The sequence below is a fragment of the Hyaena hyaena genome, unplaced genomic scaffold, assembly GCF_003009895.1.
Source record: "Hyaena hyaena isolate Hyena2069 unplaced genomic scaffold, ASM300989v1 scaffold_969, whole genome shotgun sequence".
NCBI lineage: Eukaryota > Metazoa > Chordata > Mammalia > Carnivora > Hyaenidae > Hyaena > Hyaena hyaena.
Window position 1 is genome coordinate 253,906 of NW_024081599.1, and position 27,414 is coordinate 281,319.

At 41.3% G+C, this 27,414-nt stretch overlaps 1 protein-coding gene across 4 annotated transcripts in view; it reads left to right on the forward strand.

The window, feature by feature from the left end:
- ST3GAL6 (ST3 beta-galactoside alpha-2,3-sialyltransferase 6) overlaps positions 1-27,414 on the forward strand; it is a 64,015-nt gene that overhangs the window by 23,293 nt on the left and 13,308 nt on the right. For 3 of the 4 annotated variants that reach the window (XM_039221226.1, XM_039221225.1, XM_039221227.1), the window contains exons 3-6: positions 11,750-11,849; positions 14,605-14,682; positions 17,045-17,148; positions 18,429-18,492. In XM_039221226.1, coding sequence (XP_039077157.1) covers positions 11,761-11,849; positions 14,605-14,682; positions 17,045-17,148; positions 18,429-18,492 — 335 coding nt within the window. In that variant the 5' untranslated portion in view covers positions 11,750-11,760. Of the gene's footprint in view, positions 1-11,749; positions 11,850-14,603; positions 14,683-17,044; positions 17,149-18,428; positions 18,493-27,414 lie in introns of those variants that run through there. The other variant, XM_039221228.1, reaches the window with a different exon arrangement.

Here is a 27,414-nt window from a genome sequence, read left to right on the forward strand (position 1 = left end):
TACTGCCTGGGTATTCTTGGGGACGTTAGAATTTCTCTGTGCTTCAGTGTCATCGTTTGTATGATAGGAATGACAGTAGTACCTTTCTTAAAGAGTAGTTTGAGGATTAAAATAAGTACATTTCTATTTTAAACAGTTCTATTATGTAAACAGAATATTTAAACTATTTTTATTACCATCTGCTGCAGTATTTTATTTCTGCCTGCATCCTCTGGGGCTGACAGATACTCAGCTTTCCATCCTTACCTTGTTAACATTGCCGATTGACTCTGGTACTGTATTTCCTTCTGAATCTAGAACACAAGGCTTGAATCCTTCTCAACAGGATCATGGTGCAAGAGGCAACTATTTGTCAACTCCGGTTTATTTGCAGAGTTCTGGATTTTATTTCTTGCTTCAAGACATAAATTTGATATGCTGCTTACAAGTCTGAGTTGTTTGTTTTTACCAAAACTCAAGAACAGTTTTCTTATGACAAACATAAGGTTGTATCTTCTACAACCAGAAATAGGGTCTCATTGTAACATTAGTTTTGCTAATGAATTACTACTATCTTGAATGCCTTTCATTTTTTATTCAGAAGCAGATGAATAAGCCTTCCTACCTACTTTGAAATATTGAAATGAATGTGCAGAAACAGCTAGCATAGTAATGAAAGTTTAATCTTTTGAGGCCATTGTTAGTACAATGTCATTAGTCCTTTAGGGTGTTTGCCAGGATGTTACAAAGTTTATTGTTTTAGTCAAGGGTTGGTATATGGATAGCTGATATTTCTTAGTTTTAAATGGAGAATTAGAATAAGGTTAGAAGAGTCCTTCCTATGGGCCAGACTTTTACCCAAGTGCTTCATATTTACTCCTTATGGTATCTCTATTAGGTGGTATTATTCTTTCCATTTTACAGCTGAGGACACTGAGATATAAAGAGGTTAAGCAACTTCCCAGGGTCCTATGGTTAGTCAGATATGTAGAGCTGAGACTCGGACCCATGGGGTCTGATTGCCACGCAGGCAACCTTAACGCCGAATTAGCCTGCTACCTGCAAAGATTAAATTGCATGAAGAGGAAGATGAGAAGAAGGAAGGACCAAATTATAGAAATCTTAAATGCCAGGCTAAGTGATTTTGTGTTTATTTGGCAGACAATGAGAAGCCACTGAAGGCTTTCCTGTGGGCGGGGTGACAGAGTAAGAGCTGGGCTTTAAGGATTTTACACCCGGTACAGCAGGTGAGCTGGTTTAAAGAGAAGGGAGATTAGAGACCATTGCTAGAAGCTGAGAAGCAATGAGCACGTGGGTTTAGAAACCAGGATTAAGATAAGAGCTTGGGAACGCCCATAAATGGCATGCCAAGGAGGAAGAGACCTAAACACGAGGGTAGAGAAGTGAGACCCAGGCCAGTGAAGTGCCACCTAAAGGAGGTGGTTCAGAAATTGAAAGCCATGGAGGCTGGAGAGGACTGGAACAAAACAAAGGCGAGTGGGTTGTTATTGCGCACCCCCCATGAGACTGGAATTGTGCTGGAAGAGAGTCCATGTTAGGATGCACTGCGCTAGCGATTCTGCTCCTTGTGAGTGAGGTCCCCGTGGGCACGCTTTTCAGTTGTTCTAAATCCTGGCTGTTTCTTCTGTAATATGGTGACATAAGACCTTTCTTTGTCAACATGCCCTGGACTCTTTCCTGCTGTAAGATCTGTAATTCCAGGGTTCAAGTTGTGAATTCCTTGATCGCCTACTTGTAGGTAGATAAGCTGTTGTAAAGGTTTGGCTGGTGATTCAGTTGCCATTTTAGGCAATGCAGAATGAAACGTGTGTCCTGTAGATATAATGACAGGAGTCATGTATATTTCCTGTTAAAATTGCCAGTAGTATTGTAGTGATAGTGGTAGTAAGTGGAAGACTAAGACTGAAAACAGTATAGGACTGAAAACGTGTAGGGAATTTACAAGGCAACCGCAAATACTCCCTAGAATGTGAGGGACATTTTTCTCAAAGCTGCTTACTTTCCGGAGAGAATCTGACTAGTTTTCTCAGAGAGTCTTGTTGATTGGAAAATTGAAAAGATCAAGTCTAAAAGACTTTTAGAAGAAATAGCAAGGAACTTAGAATGAACTTCCAGTTCCTCTCAGAAACCCTTTGTGAAGCTCTGACCTTTTCCATTAGTACTTCTCAAACACACAGATCATCTGACGGTCTTGCTAATGCGCAGATTTGGTTCAGTGGATCAAGGGTATGGGGCTGCGATTCTGTATTTCTGTCAAGTTCCCAGGTGAGGCCAACACTACAGGTCCACAAATCCCCCTCTGAATAGCAGTATTCTAAAATATATTTTAGGTCTCACAACAGGTAATCATACTTATTTTGAAATTGTGTAACAGCTCTCTCGTCAGACTGTGAGCTCTATTTCCCATGTCTGGCAGCACATACACATAATGAGTGCTGGATATTTATAATCAATTCTTCCGTCAGTGGTTTGTATTATTCAGAGGTATCAATAACTTAAATTGTTATGGGTGGATTTTTTTTGTGTGTTTTTGGGTGTTTTTGACTGAGAAATTGAAGCAATTCTGTTCGGGAATAGGCACCAGAATACAATATAAAAGTTTTATCTGAAGTTCAGCAAACATTCACTGTATGACCCATGAGAACATAGGCTCATGCAAAGACTTGTACTTGAATGTTAGTTTTACTAACAATAACAACAACAAAAAACCCTGTAAAGAACCAAACATCTATTACCTGAAGAATTGATAAATAATTGTGGTATAGCCATATGATGGAATACTACTTAATTAGAAAAAGGAATGAATTCCTGGCACAGACAGCAATGTGGACCATTCTTTCAAAAGCATTATACTAATTGAAATAAGCTAGAAATAAAATACTTATTTATGATTCTATTTAAATGAACTTTTAGAAAAAGCAAAAGTAAATTGATAAACCGATCAGGGGTCAGGAACTGGGGAAAAGGGAGTTGGCAGTATAAAGGAACCTGGGAACTTTGGGGAGGTTGATGAAAATATTTGATACGATTTTGGTGGTGGTTATGGCTAAGACACCTCACATTGTACACCTAGCAGTGAATTTTATTATGTAAAAAATTTTATCTCAAAGTTAATTCAAACAATTAGCCACAATCATTAACTTGCTAAGATCTAATATTCCTTGAAGGTATCTTATCGGTGGGTATTAATGTAATAAAATAAAGAAAGTTTCCACTCTGGGAGAGAAATGGGTCTCTGGGAGAAAATATGAATAAACAGTAGGAATACAAGAAGTTCCCATAAAAGCTTCTTTGTGTATGTTCAATGTAGCTGAATCTGAAGGGAGAGATCTTGAAAACAGGAACTTCAGTTCATTTATTTTTAGCATCCGGTATAGTATGCTGTTTGCTGAATGATTTTAGTGTGCCCACTGTGCTATTAAAAAACAAAATTCTGCTGAAAAATCATTTCTATGCTTTTTATATTCGTTGCAGTGAGCACACTCAATTATCAGGGGAGCATTCAGTCATCTGCTTTGGCAGTGATGGCTTAGCTTTAATTAGGTAAAAAGATCTGTCTACATATGCTAAGAATGCAATCTGGCAAAAGCACTGAATTTCTTGAAAGACTGAAAGAGAAAAGCACGCGCGTGTGTACATGTATGTGTGTACAACTAGCTGCCTGTTGTTGTATTAGCCAAAGAATTAGGGGAAGAGGAGAGAAAGTTAATTATACATGTTCTCCTTTTGCCATGTAGAAAAAAAAAAAAAATCAGCCAGAATGTGAGGCAACTGGGTGGCTCAGTCAGTTGGGCATCCGACTTCGGCTCAGGTCATGATCTCAGGGTTCATGGGTTTGAGCCCCACGTCGGGCTCTGTGCTGACAGCTGAGAGCCGAGAGCCTGCTTCGGATTCTGTGTCTCCCTCTCTCTCTGACCCTCCCCTCCTCCCTCCCTCCCTCCCTCTCTCTGTCTCTGTCTCTCTCTCAGAAATAAATAAAACATTTAAAAAAACTAAAAAAAAAATCAGCCAGAATGTTTACAAGTGGTCCAATTTGTTGAAACTAGGCGGGGGGGGGCGCGGAGAGGGTACATAAATCAAATTATAATTTTCTATTTATTCGATAATGTCAGATTTTTTCCTCCCTTAATTTGTATGAAATAGTAGTAGTTCAACATTTTCAGATTTAATACGGCTTTTTCAGGCATAATATGGCATATTAATTTTGGATATGCTACTCTTTATTCTTTAATTGTGGCTTGTTGAGAATTTTCAGGTCCTTCTGGCAGAAATGCCATTAAGACTACTGAGTCTTTAAGATTTATCTTTGTAAATTATGAAGTGAACATTTTTTCATATTATAACATTTCTAAGTTAGTGTATTTTAATGTATACATTTAATGTGTATCATTCCCTTGTTTTACTTTAAAAAGGGTAATAAGTGAATATAAAGTTAATGATATAGTTAAAAAAAAAAACAAAAAACCCAGTAGTTATAATTTCCCATAATGTGCAGTTTAAAAGTTTTCCATAATGTACAATTAAGCTCAGATCTGGGTTTGAATTCTGGCCGTTGCTCTGGTAATTAAGCATCTGTAGCATGGGGATGATAGATAATTATTTGCTTTCATTATCATGTATGAAAAGGGCTGAGTGTACTGCTGGGCATTTAGGAAGTACTTAATCTGTGCTGTGATTTACATGGTCAACACCAAAGATCCATGTTTTTTGTATGTTCATGAGGTATTCTTTGTATGTTCACGAGGCTACCAGACACATTTGGATCGTCCGATTAGTAATAAGGACCACACTTAAAGGAACAGTAAATGAGTTAGAGGACTGAGCCCTTTGCATAGGTCACTGTAGGGTCTTGATTGTCTATGTTAAGCCTTGGACTATATTGAGATGGCTCGGACTAGGAAGCTTAAGGGGACCTATGGAGCCAGACCAAAAATTCTAGATATGAATGCATAGCTCAAGCTGGAGCTAATGCTCACATGGCCATGTGATTACAGAAAACGGTCCTAAACTGAGCAATAAATATAAAGAGGAAGGCAGGCATGATATATGAACTGTTGCCCAAGTTCAGACAGGCTTGGGTGTGTCAGTGTGAGCTGAGGACTGGTGGAGACCTAAATGGAGAAAGAACTCTCTGAGGGCTGAATGGACACAGGCTGCCAGCTGGACCACTTGGTAAAGCTGTGGAGGTGAGCCAGGAATAGGGGCACCTGGCCAAGGGGAAAGTTGTGGCTGAAATCCTGCCCGCGCCAAGCTATGTGCTCACAGGGCTGTGGGGAGTCAGAGAGGATATCCTTTTCTAATATGTACAAAGATGTAGGTTGTTGGGTATTACTGTTGAGTAGCAGTGCGTGCAGTTTGAGGCAAGACCAAGCCTCAACAGGACATCTGTCAGTCACTGAGGCAGCGGAGAGCATAAGGGAATATAGTGAATGAGGGCACGGTTTCAGATCCAAGTTACTAAAAAACTGGAAGTTAGGCTGCGGAGTTGCTGGGGTGGCAGAGAGAGAGGAGAATGCAGACTTTGAAAAACAAAGGTATCATTCAGTGACCCGGCAACAGAACTCCGGCCTGGTGAAGGAGATGGCCAAGGTCAGTCTGGAATCAGCCGGAGGCTGACCAAACTTGAGCTGCTACTCTGGAGTTCCTCAGGCTCCCTTTACTTGAGTTGGGGTTGGTCCCAGAGCTTGGGGGTGGTGCTGAGGCTATGGAAAGAAGGGCATTAGGAAGAGTGTGCAGCCAGGTGTAGAGGAAATGTCAGAGAGGTGAGGTGGGCTGAGTCTGTGTGCTTAGCATCTGGAAATGTGAACATGAAGGATGTTTCTTTGTGTTTGATATTGAGATACCCACAGGTTTTGTGTGTTTGAATAGAACAATCATTCCAGAATTATTGTTGAACATGCTTCACTCTAGCTGGCTTTTGGTAAAACAAACTTCTTTGGGTTTGAGAAAGCATTTAAAGAGTCTAAAACTAAAAGTCTGACCGTTTTCAAGTGTCCTTCCATAGGGTTTGTTTGCCTGTCTTTATGAGTAATGCTGTCAAGCTTGCTCTGGGGCTCAGGAAGGTGTTTGGAAACAAGCACCTTCCTGTTTGCTTCTCAGACATACTCGAGTTTGAGAGTCCCTGCTCTAGGACACTCAACATGGGGCGGGGGGGGGGGGGGGGGTATTAATGCATGTACTGAAATCCAGTAAAATGAGTTGGCAGGAACAAGGTTGGCAGTAATAGGTTTTGTTTTAGCCCAATGTGGTTTCTCTTGATTCTAGCAATCCCTAGAATTTGTACTGCTCATGGAGCTGGTAGGATAGACAAACCAGAGAAATGTGTAATGTTTAGTCTAGTATCAAAAGGATGGGCCTATGCCCATTTATGAAAGCTTACATCAGGAGAGAGTTGGTATACTGCATGGGCCCTGGTCTGGTAGATAAGTAACAAAACTAGAACTCCAAGCTTCTCAGCTCAGGGAAGTTACTGAAGAAAACAGAGCTTCAGTTTTCTTTAGAAAACAGTTGTGTTGCTACTTCCTTCACAGGGCGGTTGTGAGGAGTCCATGAGCTAATGCACCTAAAGCATTTATCACCAGCGTTGGCACGTGATGAGCACATGCTGAATACTCCTACCTTAATGATTCTAATGAGCCATTATTCATTGGGCATTTGCCATGTGCTAGGCATTTCTGAAAACGAAACAAAACAAGGCTTCTAGTTATAGGATGTGTAACTACATTCAACAGCTATCTACTTAGCATCTTCTGTGTGACCGGTATTGTTAGAAATGATGGAAAGAAAATGATGGAGAAGACAGACTACCCTGCTCTTCTGGAGCTCCTAGTCTAGTCAGAATAACTCTTGTCATGTCTGTTACAGTCTCTGTATGTCAGTAAACCCATTGTTGTTTTGTTTTGTTTTCTCCATGGTTCTCTTGAGTATACTAGAGCAATGGTTCTCAAGCTTCCGTATGCATGAGAATTATAATGGAGGGTGCTCGTTTTAATGTACACTCCTGAGATCCAGAGATTCAGATTAAGCAGGAGCTCAGGAATAGGTACATTAACAAGACCCCATCTGGGGCTGACCCTTGGATCTGCCAAGATCACTTTGGGACATGCTGCCCCTGAGATTTTTCCCTTTCATGAATATCTGAATTTACTCTTTGGGGAGCTTTAGCCGCCAAAGGAGCGCTGCCAGGCAGTCATAGATTACAATTCTCTTTTGGGTTCCCTCATGCTTTTTGTCTTGAGAGACCAGATGACCCAGGAATAGAACTGCGAGGAAGAAATGCTCAGATCTTAAGTCTATTTCTGTCTCTTAAACTGTGTGACCTAGAACAACCAACCTCAGAAACTTTTGGTTTCCTCATTCGTTAGGAAGGTCATACTTGTGCACCATTTATCAAGCTTGGTTTGAGCCTTAAGTGAAGGAACGGGCATAAAAGCATTTAATGAAATAAGATGACAAGACAGACTATCCACACAAATAAGATAAACTTGTTAAGGGAGGGGTCCCTGGGTGGCTCAATCGGTTAAGGGACTGACTCTTGATTTCGGCTCAGGTCATGATCTCCCAGTTTTGTGATTTTTGAGCCCCACAGTGGGCTCTGTGCTGACAGTGTGGAGCCTGCCTGGGATTCTTTCTCTCCTCTCTCTCTGCCCTTCCCCACTTGTGCTGTGTCTTTCTTTTTGTCTCAAAATAAATAAACATTAAAAAATTTAAAAAGAAACTGTTGCCAAGATTGTACTCTCCTCCATATACGTAGATTAGTCATATATTTATTATAATTTAAGAAGAAATAGACATTTGCTATCTGCCAACAATTCCTGTTCTTCTTGATATCCTCTACGTACACTTGAGATAAATAATTACTTTATGACCTAAATTTTGTAAAAAATGTTATAGGAACCCTGGTCTTGGGAACAGATGCAGCCAAGAAGCTGAGTCTGTCATGTTTAATGTCAAGACCTTGAAACTGTTTGTTTTGGTAATTGAAGCTATACTGAGGGTTTGCTTTTTTCTTTCTTTCTTTGCCTTAAAGCAGGCAGGTTTGTATGTTAAATATGTTTTTATGTTCTGACTGGTTTTCTGTTAACATCTTTTGCTCAAAGCAAAGTGATCATTCCATTTATAGAATTTCAATTAGGAAATTTGTTTATTTAGGGAAGCTTTTTTTTCTACAAATACGCAGAGGAACTCTAGATGTTTATCACAAGGATATCCTGGCTGGCTCAGTCTACTCTGCAACTTGAATATGCTTTGAATTGCGCATGAAATAGTTTTTCTCAGCTGGTGTATGCAGTGGCTCTTCAAGAGTAGTTTCATTTTACTTTTTAAAGGAAGACATGGTCTCTTATCCTTCTGGGTTTTCAGATAAAACACATATTAGTGAATGAAAAACAACAAAATCTTGCTTACTTGTACTCCTGTGTTTTGTAAAATAATATATAAATTTCCCAAAGAATGCATTTTGGGGGAACAGAGAAGCAAATTGAATTGTTAAGTGCTGAGTTTCTTCTCTAGACCTTCCTATACTGTTTTATCTTACATGTAAAGAGCTTTCTAAGGAGTTGCTGATACTGGTAATTGTATCCATGTTGGATATTTGCATAAATGATGTTATTTTGGGTGGAGCCTTAAATAATTGAGCATTTAAGCAGATTGTTTGGTGACTATATTGGCCCATAGTCACCTGCCAGGATAGTCTGAAGCCTAACATCAGTAATTTCTAAAACTATTTCAGTTCAAGCCTAACTGGTGGATTCTAGAACTCCCAGATTTGCCAGACAACCCTGATGTCTGACACCATCAGCGTGTACAACAAAAAAGGGTTAATTACAGTGTAATTTTAAGGGAGTCACAGAATATGTAAACACAGTAAAACCTTGGTTTGTGAGCATAATTTGTTCCTGAAACATGCTTGTCATCCAAAGCACTCATATATCAAAGTGAATTTCGAGAACCATTGGCTCTGTTGTGATCATATGACATTAGGTGTCACATACTACTTGTATCGCAAGACATCCCTCATTTATCAAGTTAAAATTTATCAGAAATGTTTGCTTGCCTTGGGCAACACTGGCAGAACAAGTTACTCACAATCCGAGGTTTTACTGTAATTCATTGTGTTCTTTAGAGTCCTATATTCATGTTTGGGTAATAAGGTAATAGCTGCATGAGGGGTGAAAAAAGCATTTTGCTGAGGTTCTGTCAATCAAAGGGATGAGACAAGCCAAGTCCATATCAGTTCCCTGTCAGCACTGATAGGCCTGTATCTTGTCATCATGAAGCATTGCTGCACATATGAAGCGTTTCATATGGTCACCTCTCACCTACCTGATGAGTTGCCTTTTAGCACCAAGCTGGACCCCAGTTTGGCCTTTCTCAATTCACCCAGTACAGAGGGAAGAAGGAAGGCTAATATTGTTGAACAAGTATAAAGGCCAAGTAGAGACTTTTACTGACAATCTTAAACCTTAGTGTTCTCCGTCACTTGGATTTTACCCAGTATTCCTCAGGAAACATAGAACCATCTCTCCCCCCACCCCTCTTTTTAACCTACTAATAATCCTGCAATGTATTTCTTGCTTTTTACCAGGAAGAATTTAAGATGATTTTTAAAATAACCCACAATACATCAAGATAGCATATATTACAAGCGGGTGAGGAAGACACAACAAAGTGGAAAGAGAGGCACGGGCGTGCGGGGATGGGTGCAGCAGGTCGATGTGCGCTTTACATGCTTTACTGCCATTGCCATGAGAGGACGTGGGACTTACTACAAAAGCCACATGTAACTGCATCCTTCCATCAGGCCAGTAAGAAGCTGGTGTGGGCTGCATCAGGATAGGCCAGGTCTTACGCTGGCTTTCTCTAAACCCATGCATATGACTACTTAGAAAAAGCATAGCTGATGCTAGTTTTAAAAAGCCAACAATAGTTAAATACGCAAACTTGCCCATATATTTTTTGTGTCCTAGGTTGTGCCAGACACTCATCTCTTTGGGTAATCTACCTAATAGCTCAAAGAGGTAGGTTGTGTGCTCTCACCTGTAAACAGGTGAAGATACTCGGGTTGGAAGAGGTAAACTTATTTACCTAAGGCCCCCCCAAGCCAGGAATTATGGGGAATTGGGCCGTAATTCATGTGTTCTGATTGCCAACCAGTTTGACCCTTCATGGGGACTATGTATGCTAAGAAGTATGTGTAAAGTTTGTTACTGAACTCCTCTATTTGCTTTCTCCTTACGCAGGCATTTCTAACTAACCTGTAATAATGGCATGTGGGGGTGGCAGGTACCTGATTAGCAGTGAGAAGCAGCAGCTGGCACCAAGGGAGGCGGACCCAGCAGTCTCCTTTGGATAAGGACCACTTAGCAAACAGTCTCATACCCTCAATAGCTCCGGAGGAGCCCAGCACAATTATGACGTTTGTTAAGATGATACCACATTATCAAGGAATGCTTAAATTATATTTATTATATTCTACTTATGAAGGCAAAGGATTGCTTTACTTTAAGAGTTCCATTTGGACTTAATTTACTGTTAAAAGGGAGACAGCATATTATCTACAAATTTTCTACCCAGACTCCCCATGTCTACACTGCATTGCCCCGATGAAGATTAATAGATCTGAACCGGAGTGGGAGGAGTGGTACATGCAATTGTCAAAATGAACCAGAAACTGGATAAGAGAGGCAAAGAGCTAGCACACTTGTTTAAAGTCCCAAGCATTGAAATCTATTATAAGAACCATATAATATATTAAATTTGTCTTTTCCATTTAATTGCATGTGGAAATGAGAACTTGCTTATTTCTTTGAAGTAAAAGTGAGAATGAAATAGGTTTAGGTTTTTTGAAAATCTACATTCTATAAAGGATTTTTAAAATTCATAGAGGATTGTGTCCAGGTTTTTGTTGATCTACAAATATACAATGGACCACACAGTTGATGTAGTGCAAAAATAAGCAAGAAATTAGCTGAATGTACCTGTGTTAGGGTACTGAAAAATCAAATGGGTGCATCTAACAGTATATAAAAGTTGGAGATGTGGGAAATATTTTTAGGGCCTCCCCCCCGTTTTTAAAAATTACAAAAAGAACTTGTAAAAATTACAGTGTATAGCATTTAAAAGTCATTTTGAGAGGCACTTGGATGGCTCAATTGGTTAAGCATCTGTCCTAGGCTCAGGTCGTGATCTCATGACTCTGTTTCAACAGCTCGGAGCCTGGATGTGTCTCCCTCTCTTTCTGCCCTCCCCCGCTTGTGCTCTGTCACTGTCTCTGTCTCTCTCAAAAATAAGTAAAACATCATTTTGAGCTCTGAGGAAATGCAATGTTTGTTTACATCTTAAGGCATATATTCACTTTCTATTGAGCGAGTGGAAATAGATATTTTTGCATGTTTCTGAAAACAAGTTTTGGGTATGAAACAGCTGTGTAAAATTTTGTTCTGAATGAATGTTTTTCTTGTCTAACATGAGAAAGTAGTAATGGCAGCTGCTAGCTTGGAAACCATGGTACTGTTGATAGGCTTACACACCATGTTGTATTGACTAAAGGCTGAGGAGAAACAGCAGAAAATACTCTTTTTCTGCAAATTTAATAAATATTTCCAAAAATAATAGACCTACCTCATTTTCTTCTCTTCTTCCCTGTCTATATATTTATTCATTAATGCTTATTTTGGGCTGTCGTGTGAACCCATCTATATAACAAATGGTAATGCTTTTTCTTTGGACTTCATTTCCTGTGTTTCAGGTGGGCCAGCCATGAGAGGTTACCTTGTGGCCATATTCCTGAGTGCTGTCTTTCTCTATTATGTGCTGCATTGTATATTATGGGGAACAAATGCCTATTGGTAAGTTTCATTTTTGCTCCTTAAAAAGAATTCCCGGGGCACGTAGGTGGCTGTCGATTGAGTGTCCCACTCTCGATTTTGGCTCAGGTCATGACCCTGGGGTCGTTAGATCAAGCCCCACGTTGGGCTCTGCACTGAGCATCGAGCCTGCTTAAGATTCTCTCTCCTTTCCTCTGCCCTTCTCCCCTACTCATGCACATGCGTGCGCACGCTCTCTCTCTCTCTCTCTCTCAAATAAAAAAATAAAAATAAATAAAAATGATTCCTAAACTAGTCTTTGACACCGTCACACAAACGATGTTAGAGGGGCCTATAAAAAATAACTCTTTAGCATTCTGAGCCTTTTTTAGCTTTCCATGATAAATTGGCGTTTTCCTATTCCAGTGTCTTGTACGTTGTAGCTCTAACAGTTTGAAAACTGATAAAACAGCACCTATTATTGACATTAGTGAAGCAGTGATGTTGACTGTTTCTGGGACATAACACTCTTTATATAAGATTTCATCTCCTTGAATTGATGGAGTAATTCTTTGACTCAGTGGTTCTTGACTGTTGAGCCTAAAATGCTTGGATAAGAGGTTAATGATTAAAATTTAGACACTGCATATGGTTTTTTTTTTTGTTTGTTTAAAAATATTTGATGAATGATGATCCACAGTATGAAACCACTTTGACTTGAAATATCCCATATAAAACTTTGAGGAGGCATAGGTAGTTTGATTGCAGAGAAAACTTATAAGCTTTTCATTCTTTTCTCTATTCTCAGTGCTTTGGCTAGGAATAAAATTTTGATGACCTTTAAATCCTCAGTGGATGGTAGTATATGATCTCAAAATAAATCATATGACAGTTTCCTATCGTAGATGGAATATTCGTACTCTTTGCCAGTTTTCCAATTAGACATTTTAGATCATGTTTCTGGGTGTTTTTTTCCCCCCACTAGATAAAAAAAAAGTTCATGCTTCTGAATTTATTTCACCACTGGTTGATTGAAAAATTATTATAATGCTATTCAAGGAAGGAAGTTTGGCAGATGGTCACTAGAAAAATCCAATGCCAGGTGGGTGGGTTTGGCCCGAAGTTTCTAGGCTTTGGACTTAAATACTGAACTAGATGTCTTAGAAGTCTGATTATACATCACATGAGGGTTAAACCACAGTGTTCTCTCCTTCCAATTTTGCCATATCCCGTCTCTGTACCACACTTAGTAATGGAAGAAAAGAACAGGAGAGAAAGCAAGGAGTTTGCTAGATGGCTACTTACCTACAAATCCTATTGTGTGTCGCAGGGAAAATGATAAAGAGGACAATGCAAAGAGTCTGAATTCTGCAGTCTTTTGTCCTGCAGGTTTGAGAGTTTTTATGACCCTCCTAAGCTAACCCATAATTCTAGCTAGTCACAGAAAGCACGGTGGGAAATTACCTCAGGTGGATTTTGTGCTGTGAACTTGCTTCCTTAAATATTATCTGACAGGTAACTTTTTTAAGCCACCCAAAGGATGTCTTCAGAATATCCTAAAAGTTTTTCTGTTCCAATAACCTTAGAAACCAGGTAATATCTTTTACTTCATTTTGTCCTCTGAATGTAACTTGTTTTTTATGGCCTAATGTGCTGATCCACCATATTTATGTACCTTCCTCACATATAAATCAAGAGTTTCTTGCCATGTATGGTATTCACAAAAGATGTTTCTCTAATAAGGACTTTACTAGCTTCATAGTTTAGAAACTTAGCAGTTCTGGGGCCTCTGGGTGGCTCAGTTGGCTAAGTGTCTTACTTCATCTCAGGTCATGATCTCACGGTTCATGAGTTCAAGCTCTGCATCAGATTCTGGGCTGACAGCTCAGAGCCTGGAGCTTGTTTCAGATTCTGTGTCTCCCTCTCTCTGCCCCACCCCCACTCATGTACATGCTGTCTCTCCCCACCCCCATCAAAACTATTAAAAATAAAAAAGAAACCTAGAAGTTCTAACTATGGGTATTCTAAAAATATTGAGACTATTTCCTTTAGTTTGTGTCCTGTGATTATAGAAGAACATTGATTCCTTTTTTAGATTAAATCTTTACATAATTGATCATTAATATGTTCTTCTGTTAAGCAGTTAAGAAGCTGGCTAGATCTGGGTCTTGCCACTCTGGCCCCTTCATTTACTTTTGTTGTCCTGCTCTGTCTTGTTTCACAATACCCTTTTAAATTGTGGAGACAAACACTCCACTCAGGAGACCCAGAAGGGCCTAACCTGTGCCAAGAATAGAGGAGAGTTAGATTGGACTCTGAATGGTGTGATTTGTGGAGTCCAGATCACAAGCCGCATCTGTTGATCTGCAGGTCCGTGCTTCTGCGGTAGGTGTTCCCGGCTGTAGCATGGAGGACCTGGAGAGCCATGTGCACTGGAGTGTGTTGGGTTTGGCAGGCTTTCGGGACGCTTCTAAAAAGTCAGCCTGCTTGTGGCTTCCATGAGGTGGTGACCCCCAGCCCTTCTTGAAGGGGCCCTTGTTCACTGCTCATTGAATCACTTCCAGGTCGTTTGTCACCTCAGCCTTTTTCACTCTCTGGCCTTGTATCCATGCATCCTCAAATAAGTGAAAGGTACTGGAGAAAGCACAGTCATCCCTCAAGGGCTTCTGTGAGGATTTTTAATTCCACGCCTGATAAATCTTTCAGCGTGGCTCCAAGTGGATTCCCAGGGCATTTGCTTTCCTTTGGGCGGGCTGCCTGGTTCTGGTTTCTGACTGACCCTATTTTTGTCTCCTAGGGTGCCACCTGTGGAAATGAAGCGGAGAAATAAGATCCAGCCTTGTTTATCGAAGCCAGCTTTTGCCTCTCTCCTGAGGTAAAAATATAAAAGAAATCGTGACCTACAAAATGTTTAAAATGTGTTTGTAATCACTTTTCACACTTGTTTACTTTTCTTCATATGAATCTTAGCAATATAATGTAGACACTCTATATTTAAGGAAGAGCTTGAATATCCCATCTCTTTATGCGCTTTTAGTCAGAGCTCTGTATATATTTTCAGAAAAGGTATTGAAGAACTCAGACCAGTTATTCTTTTTACACAGGTGAGATTAGAGAGGTCTATTTGTATTTGATCCTAAAAAGTGAACTAGTCTTCAGGGCTTTAATTTCTCCCCTTGTTGTTCCCACATTGTTTTTTACCCTTATGATTTTGTAGCTTTCCTCCTTTGCCTCTAGGTTAAACTTTAGGATGAGAAATTTTTCCTGACTTTGAATGACTTTCAGTGAACTACTTGGAATGTAAATAATAATCTTTATATGGTGGTCAGGACTTGCAGAATAACCACAACTTTGACAGATTACTGGTCAAAATGTTTCTAGAGAAATAGAAATAAATGACAGTCTGGTCATGTTTAACTGTGTAAAACAGGCTTTTCAATATTTTATCCATTAAGGATCAAAAATTTATATATTAAATTTTCTTTTAATTGTGTTACTGCACCTTTCCATTACTGGTTTTTAACCGTTTAGAACTATACATCCTTTTAAGATCAACTGTCTAGGAAATTGCAGATATATAAAATATTTCTGCATATGATTACAGATATGCCATGGCTACTTACAATCTTTCCAGTTAGGATTACTGCAAAACTAGAAGAGTAGTTTTAGACATTTTTAATCCCGACTCCATAGTAAGAAATCCATTTTACCTTGGAATCCAGTATACACTGGGTATAAATAGACGTTTTACTTTGGAACCCAGCATGTATAAATAAGGCTGGGCCCCTGAGAATGCTGTCACTCTCCTAACTAAATCTGGGGTACAGATCATGTGTCACGCGAGAAGGGTCTGTTTCCTTAGTCTGAACATGGTGTGAATTCTTAGCTCAGCTCTGAAGACCTTAAGCTCCTGTGACTTCAGGTGTAGTGGCTCCTGAGTGGCCACTATGAATGAAACTGAAGCCAGAATGAAACTGAATTTATTTTGCCCCTAGTCTGCTGTTTATTTCCATTTTGTCATGCGGCCCCTGAAACCCCAGGGCACTCTGATCTGCACCTGCAATTTTTAGACTAACAAAAGGCAAAACTGATATGACCAGAAAAATGGGGCCAAGTGTGGGGGATGGGGTAAGATGGAGTTCAACTTGTTCCTTCTCTTGCATTAAAAGTAGTTTGATTTTCTTTTTTCTACATTTTCTGGTTTCTACAATTTCATGGAACATTACTGGTTCCATGAAGAAGTAATACGGAGTTGAAATTCATTCAATCATTTATTAACCATAGGCAATCTGCTTACTCTGTGCTGGGTGCTAAAAGTGAGGGGAAAAGACAGAGGAACGTCTCACTCTCATCAAATTTTCTCTTGTCTGAGAGAAGACCTGAGTAGGGGCAGCGGGGCATAGCTCAGGAAGGAACAGGCAATAAGAAGTCCACGTCCATAGTTGTTCTTGAGTAAGTCTTAATGCTGTCAGGAAAGAGTTTAATCCTAGGTGCATCTAACTTTTATTCTATTTTTATTTTCACAGCTGACACAACTTCATGCATTTGGTACTTTTTAATTGGGGAGTAGCTTAGGATTCATGCTTTTATTTTCTTTGTTACCTCCTTTTTCTCTTCTTGTATATGGCTAACACTTTCTCATTTGGTATTGGTTTGTTTTTAAATTTTGATAACCCCCCGCCCTCCCCCCCCACCCCGAGCCTCTAGAGTTGTAACATAACTTTGGTTCCACAACCTGGGTAGGGTTTCCATTCTGGTTTCGTAGTTCGATTGCACATTCCATTTTCTATTTTATTTAAATAGCATTTAAGGTGACTTTTAAATAATTTTATTTTTTAAAGTGTATTTATTTTGAGAAAGAGCAAGAGACTGAGTGGAGGAGGGGCAGAGAGACAGAGAGAGAGAGACTCTCAAGCAGGCTCTGTGCTGCCAGCGCAGAGCCCAACTCAGGGGCTCAATCTCATGGACTGCGAGTCCATGACCTGCTGAAATCAAGAGTATGATGCTTAACCAACTGAGCCACCCAGCTGCCCCCAAAGAATTTTAATATTAAAACATAAAACAATAAGTTAGCATAGAAGTCAATAAAAAGATAAAGAACTTCAAAAATAGTTACACAATCATATATAGTCCGTATATCATGAGTATTACACTGCAGTTGTCTTCAGTTGTGATATTAGAATGCTGCATATATTGTAGGCATTTGGGAGGAATCCTTCTTTTTCCTTTTCTTGCAGGTTTCATCAGTTTCACCCTTTTCTGTGTGCAGCTGATTTTAAAAAGACTGCTTCCTTGTATGGTGGTGATAAGTTTGATTTGCCCTATGGGATAAGAACATCAGGTCAGTAATCTTATTCTTACCCAGCCCTATTAATAGGAGTGGTGTTTGTTTGATGTGAACCACATGTTTATATAATCTTAAGGCCTTTTCATCTTTCTGCTTCATAATGATTCCTTTTTCTTAAAAAATGTTTTTTATCTCTGAGAGAGAGAGAGAGCAAGCGAGAGAGAGCAAGTGAGCAGGGGAGGGTCAGAGAGAGAAGGAGATACAGAATCCGAAGCAGGCTCCAGGCTCTGAGCTAGTTGTCAGCACAGAGCCCGACACGGGGCTGGAGCTCACGAACCGTGACATCATGACCTGAGCCAAAGTCGGACGCTTAACCGACTGAGCCACCCAGGCACCCCCATAATAATTCCTAAAGGAAATGATTTGGCTATGGGATGAAGAAAATTAAATTTTAATACAGAAATCCCTACTGCTTCTTAAGGTAGGGTGGAATTCTAGAATGAAATGGGAAGTTTTTTTGGTTGCTCTTCTGCTCTTTACTTTTGTTTAGCTACAATAGTATTCGTGAGTTCTGATGCCTTATTTTATTCCACTATTGAATTAGCATCATAACCCAGTGGGTTAACTTCCTCCCTGTCTCCCTTTTGGCATTTTTACCTCTGACTTTTATTTTATCCCATCAATTTAAGTTATAGCTCCTTGATCAGCCTTTTAACCAGTGGGTATTTTGCTAAATTGAAAGAGAAATTACTCTATTTACTAATGACAAAACAGTTTTCACTCCACTTATTGACAACTAATTGGCTTTAAGCAGCTTTAGGTTGTAGATTTTTGAGAGACCCTGAAAGCCCAGGAGGTGACAACAACTTAGTTATTCTGAGTCATATTTTTATATCAGCAGATCCTGCTTTCTGTGTGTGTTGTATGTATGTGTGTGTATAGGTTTTAAAAATGTACGGCAGAGAATCTGATAATTTCATACATTTACATTTGTTGAATATTGGTTTCTATACTAATGTCAGTTTGAAAGGCTAAATTCTACACTAATATCATCTGATGTTGGTATTTTTTGGATTACTTTCTTAGTTATTTTCAGATTAAGCACCTTTTTCTTCCCCCTAGAGTTTTCAGGAAGTGTCCTTAGAGCATTTTTGAGTGGACTTATTGAGTAGTGCCTGCTAACTGCAGTTGTATCGTTAATTTCCACCATGGAATAAATTCATGTGGACTTACCAGTTTGAAATGGGTTTGGGGGAGGGATGGGGACAGGTTACTTACTAGATACCTAAGAAACCATCATTCCTTTTATTTATAATACTCCATTTGTTTTCTAGCGGAATATTTTCGACTTGCTCTTTCAAAACTACAGAGTTGTGATCTCTTTGATGAGTCTGACAAGTGAGTTTATTTCCTTGCTTTGATTTGACTTTTAGTTTTAGCTAAGGTGGTTCAAAATATGTACCCCAATGTCAAATGTCTTCACTCAAGAAAATTCCATAGTAGTTGTGCATGACTAAAACATGTAGTAGTTATTTCCATGACCCTTCAAATAAACAAATTACAAGATTAATTTAGAAGCTACAAATCTGGTTGCCTCAAAAGTTTGCAGGGAGTCTCATGATGAGCAATGCTAGTCCCAGGTCAAGACATTTTAACCCACATTCTCCTCTCCTAACTTGTACTGGAGAATTAATTTGTAGCCCCTGTTTATCAGCTCACCGCCCCCTCCACAGGCTTCCTCCTGTACCTTCCCATATATCTTCTGACTGCTCATCAGGATCCTCTTTGTTTCACTTGAATATTGGATTTCAGAAGCCGTTCTCTTCTATTTAGACTTCTGCTGGAGGGGCGCCTGGGTGGCTCAGTTGGTTAAGCATCCAACTTCGGCTCAGGTCATCATTTCACAGTTCGTGGGTTCGAGCCCCACGTTGGGCTCTGTGCTGACAGCTGGCTCAGAGCCTGGAGCCTGTTTCAGATTCTGTGTCTCCCTCTCTCTCTGACCCTCCCCTGCTCTTGTGCTCTCTCTCTGTCTCTCTCTCTCTCTCAGAAATAAATAAAAAACATTAAAAATAAATAGACTTCTACTGGAAGAAAGCAGTTTGTTGAGATAATACTTTTTCTGCCTACAAAAGGTAATTTCTTTGGTAGAAAATTCTAGTGTCAAGTTAACCCTCTAGGAATGAAATTGCTGATGATCAACTCCTTAGAGACACTTATTCCTACAGTGGTAGACTTTCTGTACAAATTCTTCAGCTACCCTTTAGGATTTGGCCAGTGGTCCATTGGGACAGAATAGGCAGCCTGCAGAGGTCAGCCCTCCATTAAAAAGCAAAATGACAGAATTTTCCCTCTTGCCCATGAGGACAGAAGTGTATTTAGCAGACACCTAACACCTAAATGAGAGTAGTAGATAGAGATGTGAAAATGGAACTAGAATGTAGAGAACACAGCTGGAGGAGCAATGTTAGATTTTTTCTGAATTTTTTTCCTTTTTCTCTGAGAGTCCAGATGTTCGAAGTGTGATTATGTAATAAATGTTGGCTCATCTCAGCTTGTACTTCCTTGTTATAATTTAAAACTATGCCATCAACTTAGTTTTTGGTTGCATATCAACAGCAACCATGTATGTTCTTTTCTAGCCTAAGTTGTATGTAGCTCTCATGGGTTGAATTTTGTTTTGTGCAGATATTTGGCATATGTGCAGTATGTCCTGCTCTCTGATTTTTAACACCACCCTGCAAAGTATGCTTGATAATCTTTTTTTTTTTTTCTTTAACGGAGAAACTAAAACTAGGCAAATATACATAGTTTGTTACAGTAAACTATAAACTATAAACTACAGTAAACTAAAAACTATAGCCAGGATGTGACCCTAGAGAGTTCCATCTAGTGCCCGGAGGTGTGACTTAAGAGTAATAGTGGCTGTACCTTAAATATTTGGAGCAAGTATTTATAAGATCCTTGTCCCTGTAAATGTGAGCTACTGCCACGATTCTTGGGTGTGTGTGACTAGATATTTCATTCTTTCCTGGTTTTTATCTTAGAACCAGACTGTACTGTCAGTAGGTGCTTTCAGAAGCCCTTCCCACACAGATCTTCATCATCTGTGTGTGCCTCAGCTAGGCTTGTCCGTCTCTTCTTGCTGACATGGTCTTGCTGTTTCCTTTCCTCCTTCGTCCCTGAGCATGGACCCCACTCCCAACATCAACCCATCTCAGGCTCTTAGCATCACTCATGTTGGAAGAGGGGTAAGTGTGGGTGGTGGGGAGGGATGGAAGATCTTGCTAATTGCACAGGAATCCTTTAGTCTGAGGATGTCAAGAGAAGTAGAATAAATGTGCAGTCAGAGAGACGTTTCGGGTACAGAGGGAATGGAAAATCCCCTTGTAGGATCTCCACGGAGTGCACACAAAGACGCAGTCACACAGTCAGCCTTGCTGAAATGCTTGTTTCCTAGGGACTTGACAAAGAGTATTTGAAAGTAGATAAGAATATACTTGGGACACTATTTGCTATTTGCAAATTAACTTTTGGGATGGGCTCACACATAATAAGTAATTATACCTGTATTTTAAGCAAGTCGTTTGCGTTTATCTGAATGCCACTGTATAACATAAAGACAATAGTAGCCCAGTCTGTGCCTGAGCAGTGCATTTTATTTTATTTTTATTTATTTTTTTAATGTTTTTTTTTTTCCCCCTAGGAGAGAGAGAGAGAGAGAGACAGCATGAGCAGGGGAGGGTCAGAGAGAGAGAGAGTCACAGACCGAAACAGGCTCCAGGCTCTGAGCTGGCAGTCAGCACAGAGCCCGACGCGGGGCTCAAACCCACGAACCGCGAGATCATGACCTAAGCGAAAGTCGGACGCTTAGCCGACTAAGCCACCCAGGCGCCCCTATTTTATTTTTGAAATACTTATTTGGGAGAGCCCATGCACGTGCACATGCACATGGGGGTGGGGGAGAGGAGAGGAGGAGAATACCAAGCAGGCTCTGTGCTGTCAGCGCAGAATTGAGAGCTGGACGCTCAACCAACTGAGCCACCCAAGCGTCCCTGAGCTGAGTATTTTAAATAAACTCCAGAAAGGCAGAATATACTAACCTGCCTTATTGTTGCCTCTGAGTAAACTGTTTGTCTCCTAAGTGACCTTAAACATCTCCCATTTCTCCTCTCCGCCTGGGGGAAAATGCTCTAGAAGAAACAGGTCTGAGAACAGTCTCTTTCTCAGGCAGACAGTATGAACTGCCCCCAGCTGTGGATTCAGGAGCTGGCCCCCCATGGACCATGAGGAAGTCTTGTTGGCGTGAGCCACCCACTCGGTCAGGGGGTCTGTAGGGTTGGGACAGGCTGAGCAGAGAGAGGGGAGCTCTGCTCTTTCCAGTCCCTTCCCACTTGGGCTGCTCTCTTTACTGATCTTATTCCTTCTCTATCCTCTTGGTTTCTTCCAGAGGGTCATTTTGCCACTGTTTGAAACCTGAATTCTTTACAGTTCTACCAGATCTAAGTCCTGCTTTTGTTGAGTTACATTATTCAGTTCATGTGATGCCCTCTGTCGGGAGGGATTGCCCTGTGACTAGGAAAGCTCTAAATAGCAGATGCATTTACAAGAGAGAAGTCTTCCTCTCTCTCACAGGTGTCACATAAACAAAGTCTGCAGGTTAGCATGTGCATTACCCACTTGATGTTATTGATCTTTTTGATCTTAACAAGGAATGTAACCTTGGGCTTTTCCCTTTATATTGTTGAGATTCTCTCCCGAGCAGCGACCCAGCAGGCAGCAGTGGGGTGAACACCGAGGCACTGTACTTTGCCTAAAGAATCTTGATGACCTAAGCTTGACTATCTCTGCTCTGTTGTATGGCCTGAGAGCTAGACTCAAAAGCAAAGTGGTGAATCATACAGATTGTCAGGAAGGGTGGAGATCTAGTCCAACCCCCTCACTTGAAAGGTGAGAGAGGTTACGTGGAGGCCTGAAAACTTCGCTCTCAGTACCTCTTTTCACATTTTAACAAGCAGGGAAAAGACAGAAAAGACCCCACAACTGAAGGTCTTAAACTGAGCATCTTCTGAAGAGCTAAGAGGAAGAGAATTCTGAAGAGGAATTGTGAATTATTTTGGATACATTCTTGAGGATTTCCAGGGCTATAAATCTTGTGCATTATTTAATACAGCTTTCACCTTTGTCCTTAACCTCAAACTGTTTCTAACCAGGTGATCTTTCATACTTTGGCAGGGTTAGACCAAAACCTCTCCAGGCTACAGGCATCAGCTCATTGAAAACACATATATGTTAAAGAGGTTGTTTTTTGTTTTTCTCTTAAAGATACATGATCACCATAGAATCTTCTCTGGATAGGTCATACAGAAAAACCCATTTTTTCTGCTCATCTCTCACCCTGAAAATCAAGCATCGTAAAAGTGCTAACTGATCATCTCTCAATTCTGGCTCTGAGTCAGCAGACCTAACTGTGGCAAAGAGAAAGTCACAAATGTTGACAAACCATTTTTTTAAACTGAGGTGAAATTCACATAAAATGAACCATTTTAAAATGACCAGTTCAGTGTCATTTAGTACATTCACAAAATGGTGCGACCACTACTTCTACCTAGTTCCAAAAAGACATTTTTTAAAATGTTGATTTATTTTTGAGAGAGGGAGGAGGAGAGAGTGAGCGTGAGCCCACGTGCATGTACATTATCGGGGAAGGGACAGAGGGGGGGGGACAGGATCTGAAGCAGGTTCTGTGCTGACAGTAGAGAGCCTGATGTGGGGCTTGAACTTATGATCTGAACCAAAATCAGGAGTCAGACACTTAACCGACTGAGCCACCCATGTACTCCCAGACCAGTTTTTAAAATAATTAGAGCAACCCTTTTCATGTTAATTTTCACATTCTACTTTTATGGAAATGCTCAGACTGGCTCTCAGGCCAGGACTTTCCCAGCAGAGGAGTGATCATAAATCAGCCAGCAAAGGAGAGCTTGAAAAACAGGGTTTGGGGGGGAAGGGAGGGAGGTAACAGGCGGTGGGGGGGGGGGGAGAAGTCAGGAAGTGGGCAGGCATGGGACTTCCAAGTTGATGAGTCAGTACTTGTGAAAAAGGCACTGTTTTGGGACCTTGGGCGAGTTCCTGCATTTCTGAACCTTAGTTTCATGTAAAAGAGGGTAACGGAACTACACATGCACATTATGCCAAGGTCAGTTTTAATAGTTAATAGTTAAGTCAGTGTAACCATTGCACAGTCATTGAGTCAATGTAAGCATCGGTACTGTTTTTGCAACTTTCTGCAAATCTAGAATTACCTGCAAATAGAAAGCTGACACTGAAACCGTGACCACTGAGCTTCTACATGAATGTTCAGAGGAGCATTAGTGATAGTACCCCAAAGTGGAAACAACCCAAATGTCCAACTGCTGAATGGATAAGTTAAAGATATAGCCATATAAAGGATTATTGCTCAGTAATAAAAAGGAATGGGGTACTGATTCATGCCACAACATGAACCTTGAAAACACCATGCTCAGAGAAAGAAATCAGTCATGAAACACCAAGTACAGATACAGTTACATATGATACAGTGCACATACCACATACAGCTACCGCAGGATTCCATATATAGAAAGTGGCCAGAATAGACAGAGCTAGGAGACAAAGTAGATTTGTGGTGGTTTGGGGGGGGGGGGTGTCTGAATTAGGTGGTAGTGATTGTTACACAGCTTTGTGAATCGGCTAAAACCTACTGAGTTGTATTTAAAAGGATGAATTTTCTGATTTGTGAATCATATTCCAATTAAACGAATTTTTTTGAAAAAAAGGTGCAGTGATGGCAGTGATCTCTCGGCTCCTCTCCAGCCTCTGTGGCACTTTGTTTGGAAGGAACCACAAAGCCGTGCCTAGAACCAGTGGTTTCTCTTGTCATCTTTCCTGGAGTAGCAGCTGCTGCTAGGTTCTTGGGACTCCGGTTCCTCCCTTTATTCTCCAAAGCACAGCTCACATGAGGAGGCGATGGTTTATACACTCACTAATGATTGAGGATATTTAAGGAACTTGCATCACAGAAAAGCATGCACCTATGTCACAAGGCCCTGACCCTTTCTGGCTGTCCGTCTGTGCATCTCCTTAGCACCAGCCTGCGCCCCAGTCCTGGGCATGCTGCCCTCTCCTTAGTGGGAACACATTCTCCCTCAGCCAGAGCTGCAGAAACCCTGAATCCCCAAATCTCACTCCCACTTACATGTGTGAAGCAGCCCTCCACCTCCTTCCTGTCCCCATCACTGTAGCATTTGGAAAGGCTGCCAGATTCTGGGAACAGTGTGTGAGTCCAGCACTGGTGGTTATAGAGTAACTATACATAAATCCCTTACGGAGCCCAGGCCCCTGTGCTAAGTCAGTCATCTGCTAAGTGGACAGGCATTTGTGACAGCTGCCTAGTTGCTCACCCAGGCGGGATCCATTATGTTACCTCAGCTGGGGGGGCGGGAGGGGTGGGACAGAGTGGCAACCAGCCAGGGTGGGAGCACAGCTACAGATGACTTAAAAAGAAAAAGATGGAGACCTCAGCAGTAGTTGAAGAAGAGCCCAGGCTCTATAGAGGTTCTCAACATCTGCATCACTACTCTGGGCATGCTGCTGTTTTGCATGGCAGCGTTTTCAGCCAGGGGGAGAACTTGGGGGCAGGTGTGGGGCGGGGGGGAGGGGGAGGGAAGTTGTGATTCTGTATCCACAGAGTGAGTCACTTGTGGTGAAAAGGCAGAAGCAGCCACTATCTGCTTCATAACAACTACTGTTGTTGGATGTTGAGTGGAGATACAGAAACCAGGGTACATGTGCGGGAGGAAATGGTCTCCTGCACTGTAGGGTAACAACATTTGAGACCTTGGTGATTCCCTTCACAAAAGGTCAGGCTGAGGTCCCAGGGGTTAGGTCTCCAGGCCGAGGTCCTGAAAATGCTGAATGGGGGAGCTAGAACCCAGCAGTCACGCCTCTAGCCATAGCCCATTGCTCAGGCTTTAGGATCTACAGACTGCAAGTAACAGTCCTCCTAGCAGACCTTTATTTCCCGTGTCACCTCGATTTGTGGGTTCATGTCTGAAGGTTTGTGATTCCATCTTGCAGGCTATGCTGTGTGTGGCCGCACAGACTGGATTGCACCACTCCAGGGAGTGTCTGTTCACACATGTAGTTACCTGAATGGTCACCTTGTAGTTGGACAGTGTACAACCTGCACATCTGTACAGAGCAGCTCTGGTTATGTGACTGAATTAGTGGCTCAGTGATGTCAGGGCAGCTTCTCTGTGGCGTTCTCTGTCTCTCCCTGTTGTAAGATGACTACTGCTGCTCTAACTTTATATTGTCACATATCAGCATCTAAGAGGAAAGGAAAGGTGGATAAAAAGAAAGCCTTCTTTCCAAACCATGCTCTTGCTGAGGGTGAAATCTTTTCTGGAGCATCTAATAGACTTCTCTAAGATCTTTCTGCCTAAGGATGGGTCATGGGGCCACCTCCAGACCAACTGTTAGGCTCTATGAAAGCAGGCCTCTACTGGCAGGTACATAGTGTAATGGGTGTGGGAAAATGCCCAGTGGGATCTGCATAGATTGCTACACTGAAGATGGAGTGACATATTTTAACGTGTATGATACTGCTGAAGGGAAAAGTGAATGTCAGAAAGCATTCAGAAGACAGGTCACAGGTCATTTGAAATGAGCAATTCACGTTTACTTTCTCTGTATTGATGGTGTTGATGTTTACCTCTGCAGAGGGTAGAAACTCTTCTGGGTTTGCCTGGCTTGGTGAGAAGCATGCCTTTCACCTGGGGGAAGTGTAATCTCTCACCATAACTGTTTGAGCAATTTTCCAGATTTTCCATTAACAGGTTCAGGAACTCTGGAGTGATTTTGTTTTCTGGGTGAGCAGTCTGGGGCATGTGCACTTCCCCATCTGTTTCTGGGGCGGGGGAAGGAAGAACAGATAGCTGCTTTTTTAAACACGGAGTAAGAGAACAATCCCCTTCCTTAATGTAACATCCAAACTGATTTCTGAGGTGCACAACCTGTGAATCAGGAAGTTTTAGATTGGAGGACACAGAAATATAATACTATTGTGCTCTAGGGACTAAAAATTCTCTGTAGCTATTTGTGCGTGAAAGTTGTGTTAATTAAATATGGTGAAGTTATACAGTACCCAAAGGACCCTGGGAGTTACTGTTTCACATCTCAGGGGAAAAAGGGAATCCAGGAGCCCAGACCAGGTAGATGGAAGCCAAGGAGATGATGAATCAACTTTCTGGTAACATGTGGGTGCCTGCTGGGGAGAGAGTTGTGAAGTGTGTGGTTCAGACTGTACCTGTACCATCTCGTGCTTCCCACAGTCACGGGGGCATCGTGAATAAGGGCTGTAGATAGGATGCTATTGCCAAAGAGTAGTCCCAGGAACGCCCCTCAAAGGGTTTCTAGTGTTATAGGTGATCCTCAGAAAAAGGAGTCTTTGCAATATCCCTTACAAGGATGAAAAATGAAATTTCACTGACAAAATTTCCTTTCAGTGGCATTGGCAAACTTTTGTTAGGACAAAGGGCTTTACCTCCTCCGAAGCTAACAAAGAATATAAAGTGAGATTTCTAAAAACTGCGCTGACCATTAACCTGTCATGTGTCTTTAGAATTAGAATTCTCTTGAGTGAGGCAGTATCTCTAAGGTTTCTTTCTATTTTTCCCAAGCCCTTAAACCTCCTGAGACAATGAACAGGAAGAGGCCATGGAGCTGAGTACAAAGCACGGCCTTCTCTCTGTAGCTAATCCTTGGGGCTCCTGTAGTAGAGCTCTGCCTCTCACCCTCTACCCCCTTTTCTCTTGACTGGAAGGCTTGATAGGATTTGTGAGAGAAGACCCAGGATCCTGAGCCTGAGTGGGGACCAGGAACATGACCTATTAGTATGGCAGATGGTTGCTTCTTTTGCCTTTTTTGGCCACACATGATCCAAAATGATGGCCCTATAGTTGGACAACCAACTGTAATCCAGTCTGATAAAGGTACCACCGAGCGGGAACTTCTGTGACCGCTAAGGTTGAGCCTATTGGTTTATTGCTGAACAGTGATTATGGAACTGGTTGTGTCTGGGACAGAGTTGAGCTACTCTTTCTGGGTCAGCTTCAGAGATCAGGCTTGTGGGTCAGTGGTCCTTTGATGAAGCTCCAGGGTAGAAACTCTGTAGACACGGTGGTGGTGTGAGCTCCTGTGTATGCAGCCTGGTATGTTTGAGGATGTTGGAGTTAGGCAGCCTGGTGTCAGGCTGGAAATCCCAGGCCAGCATGGATGCTG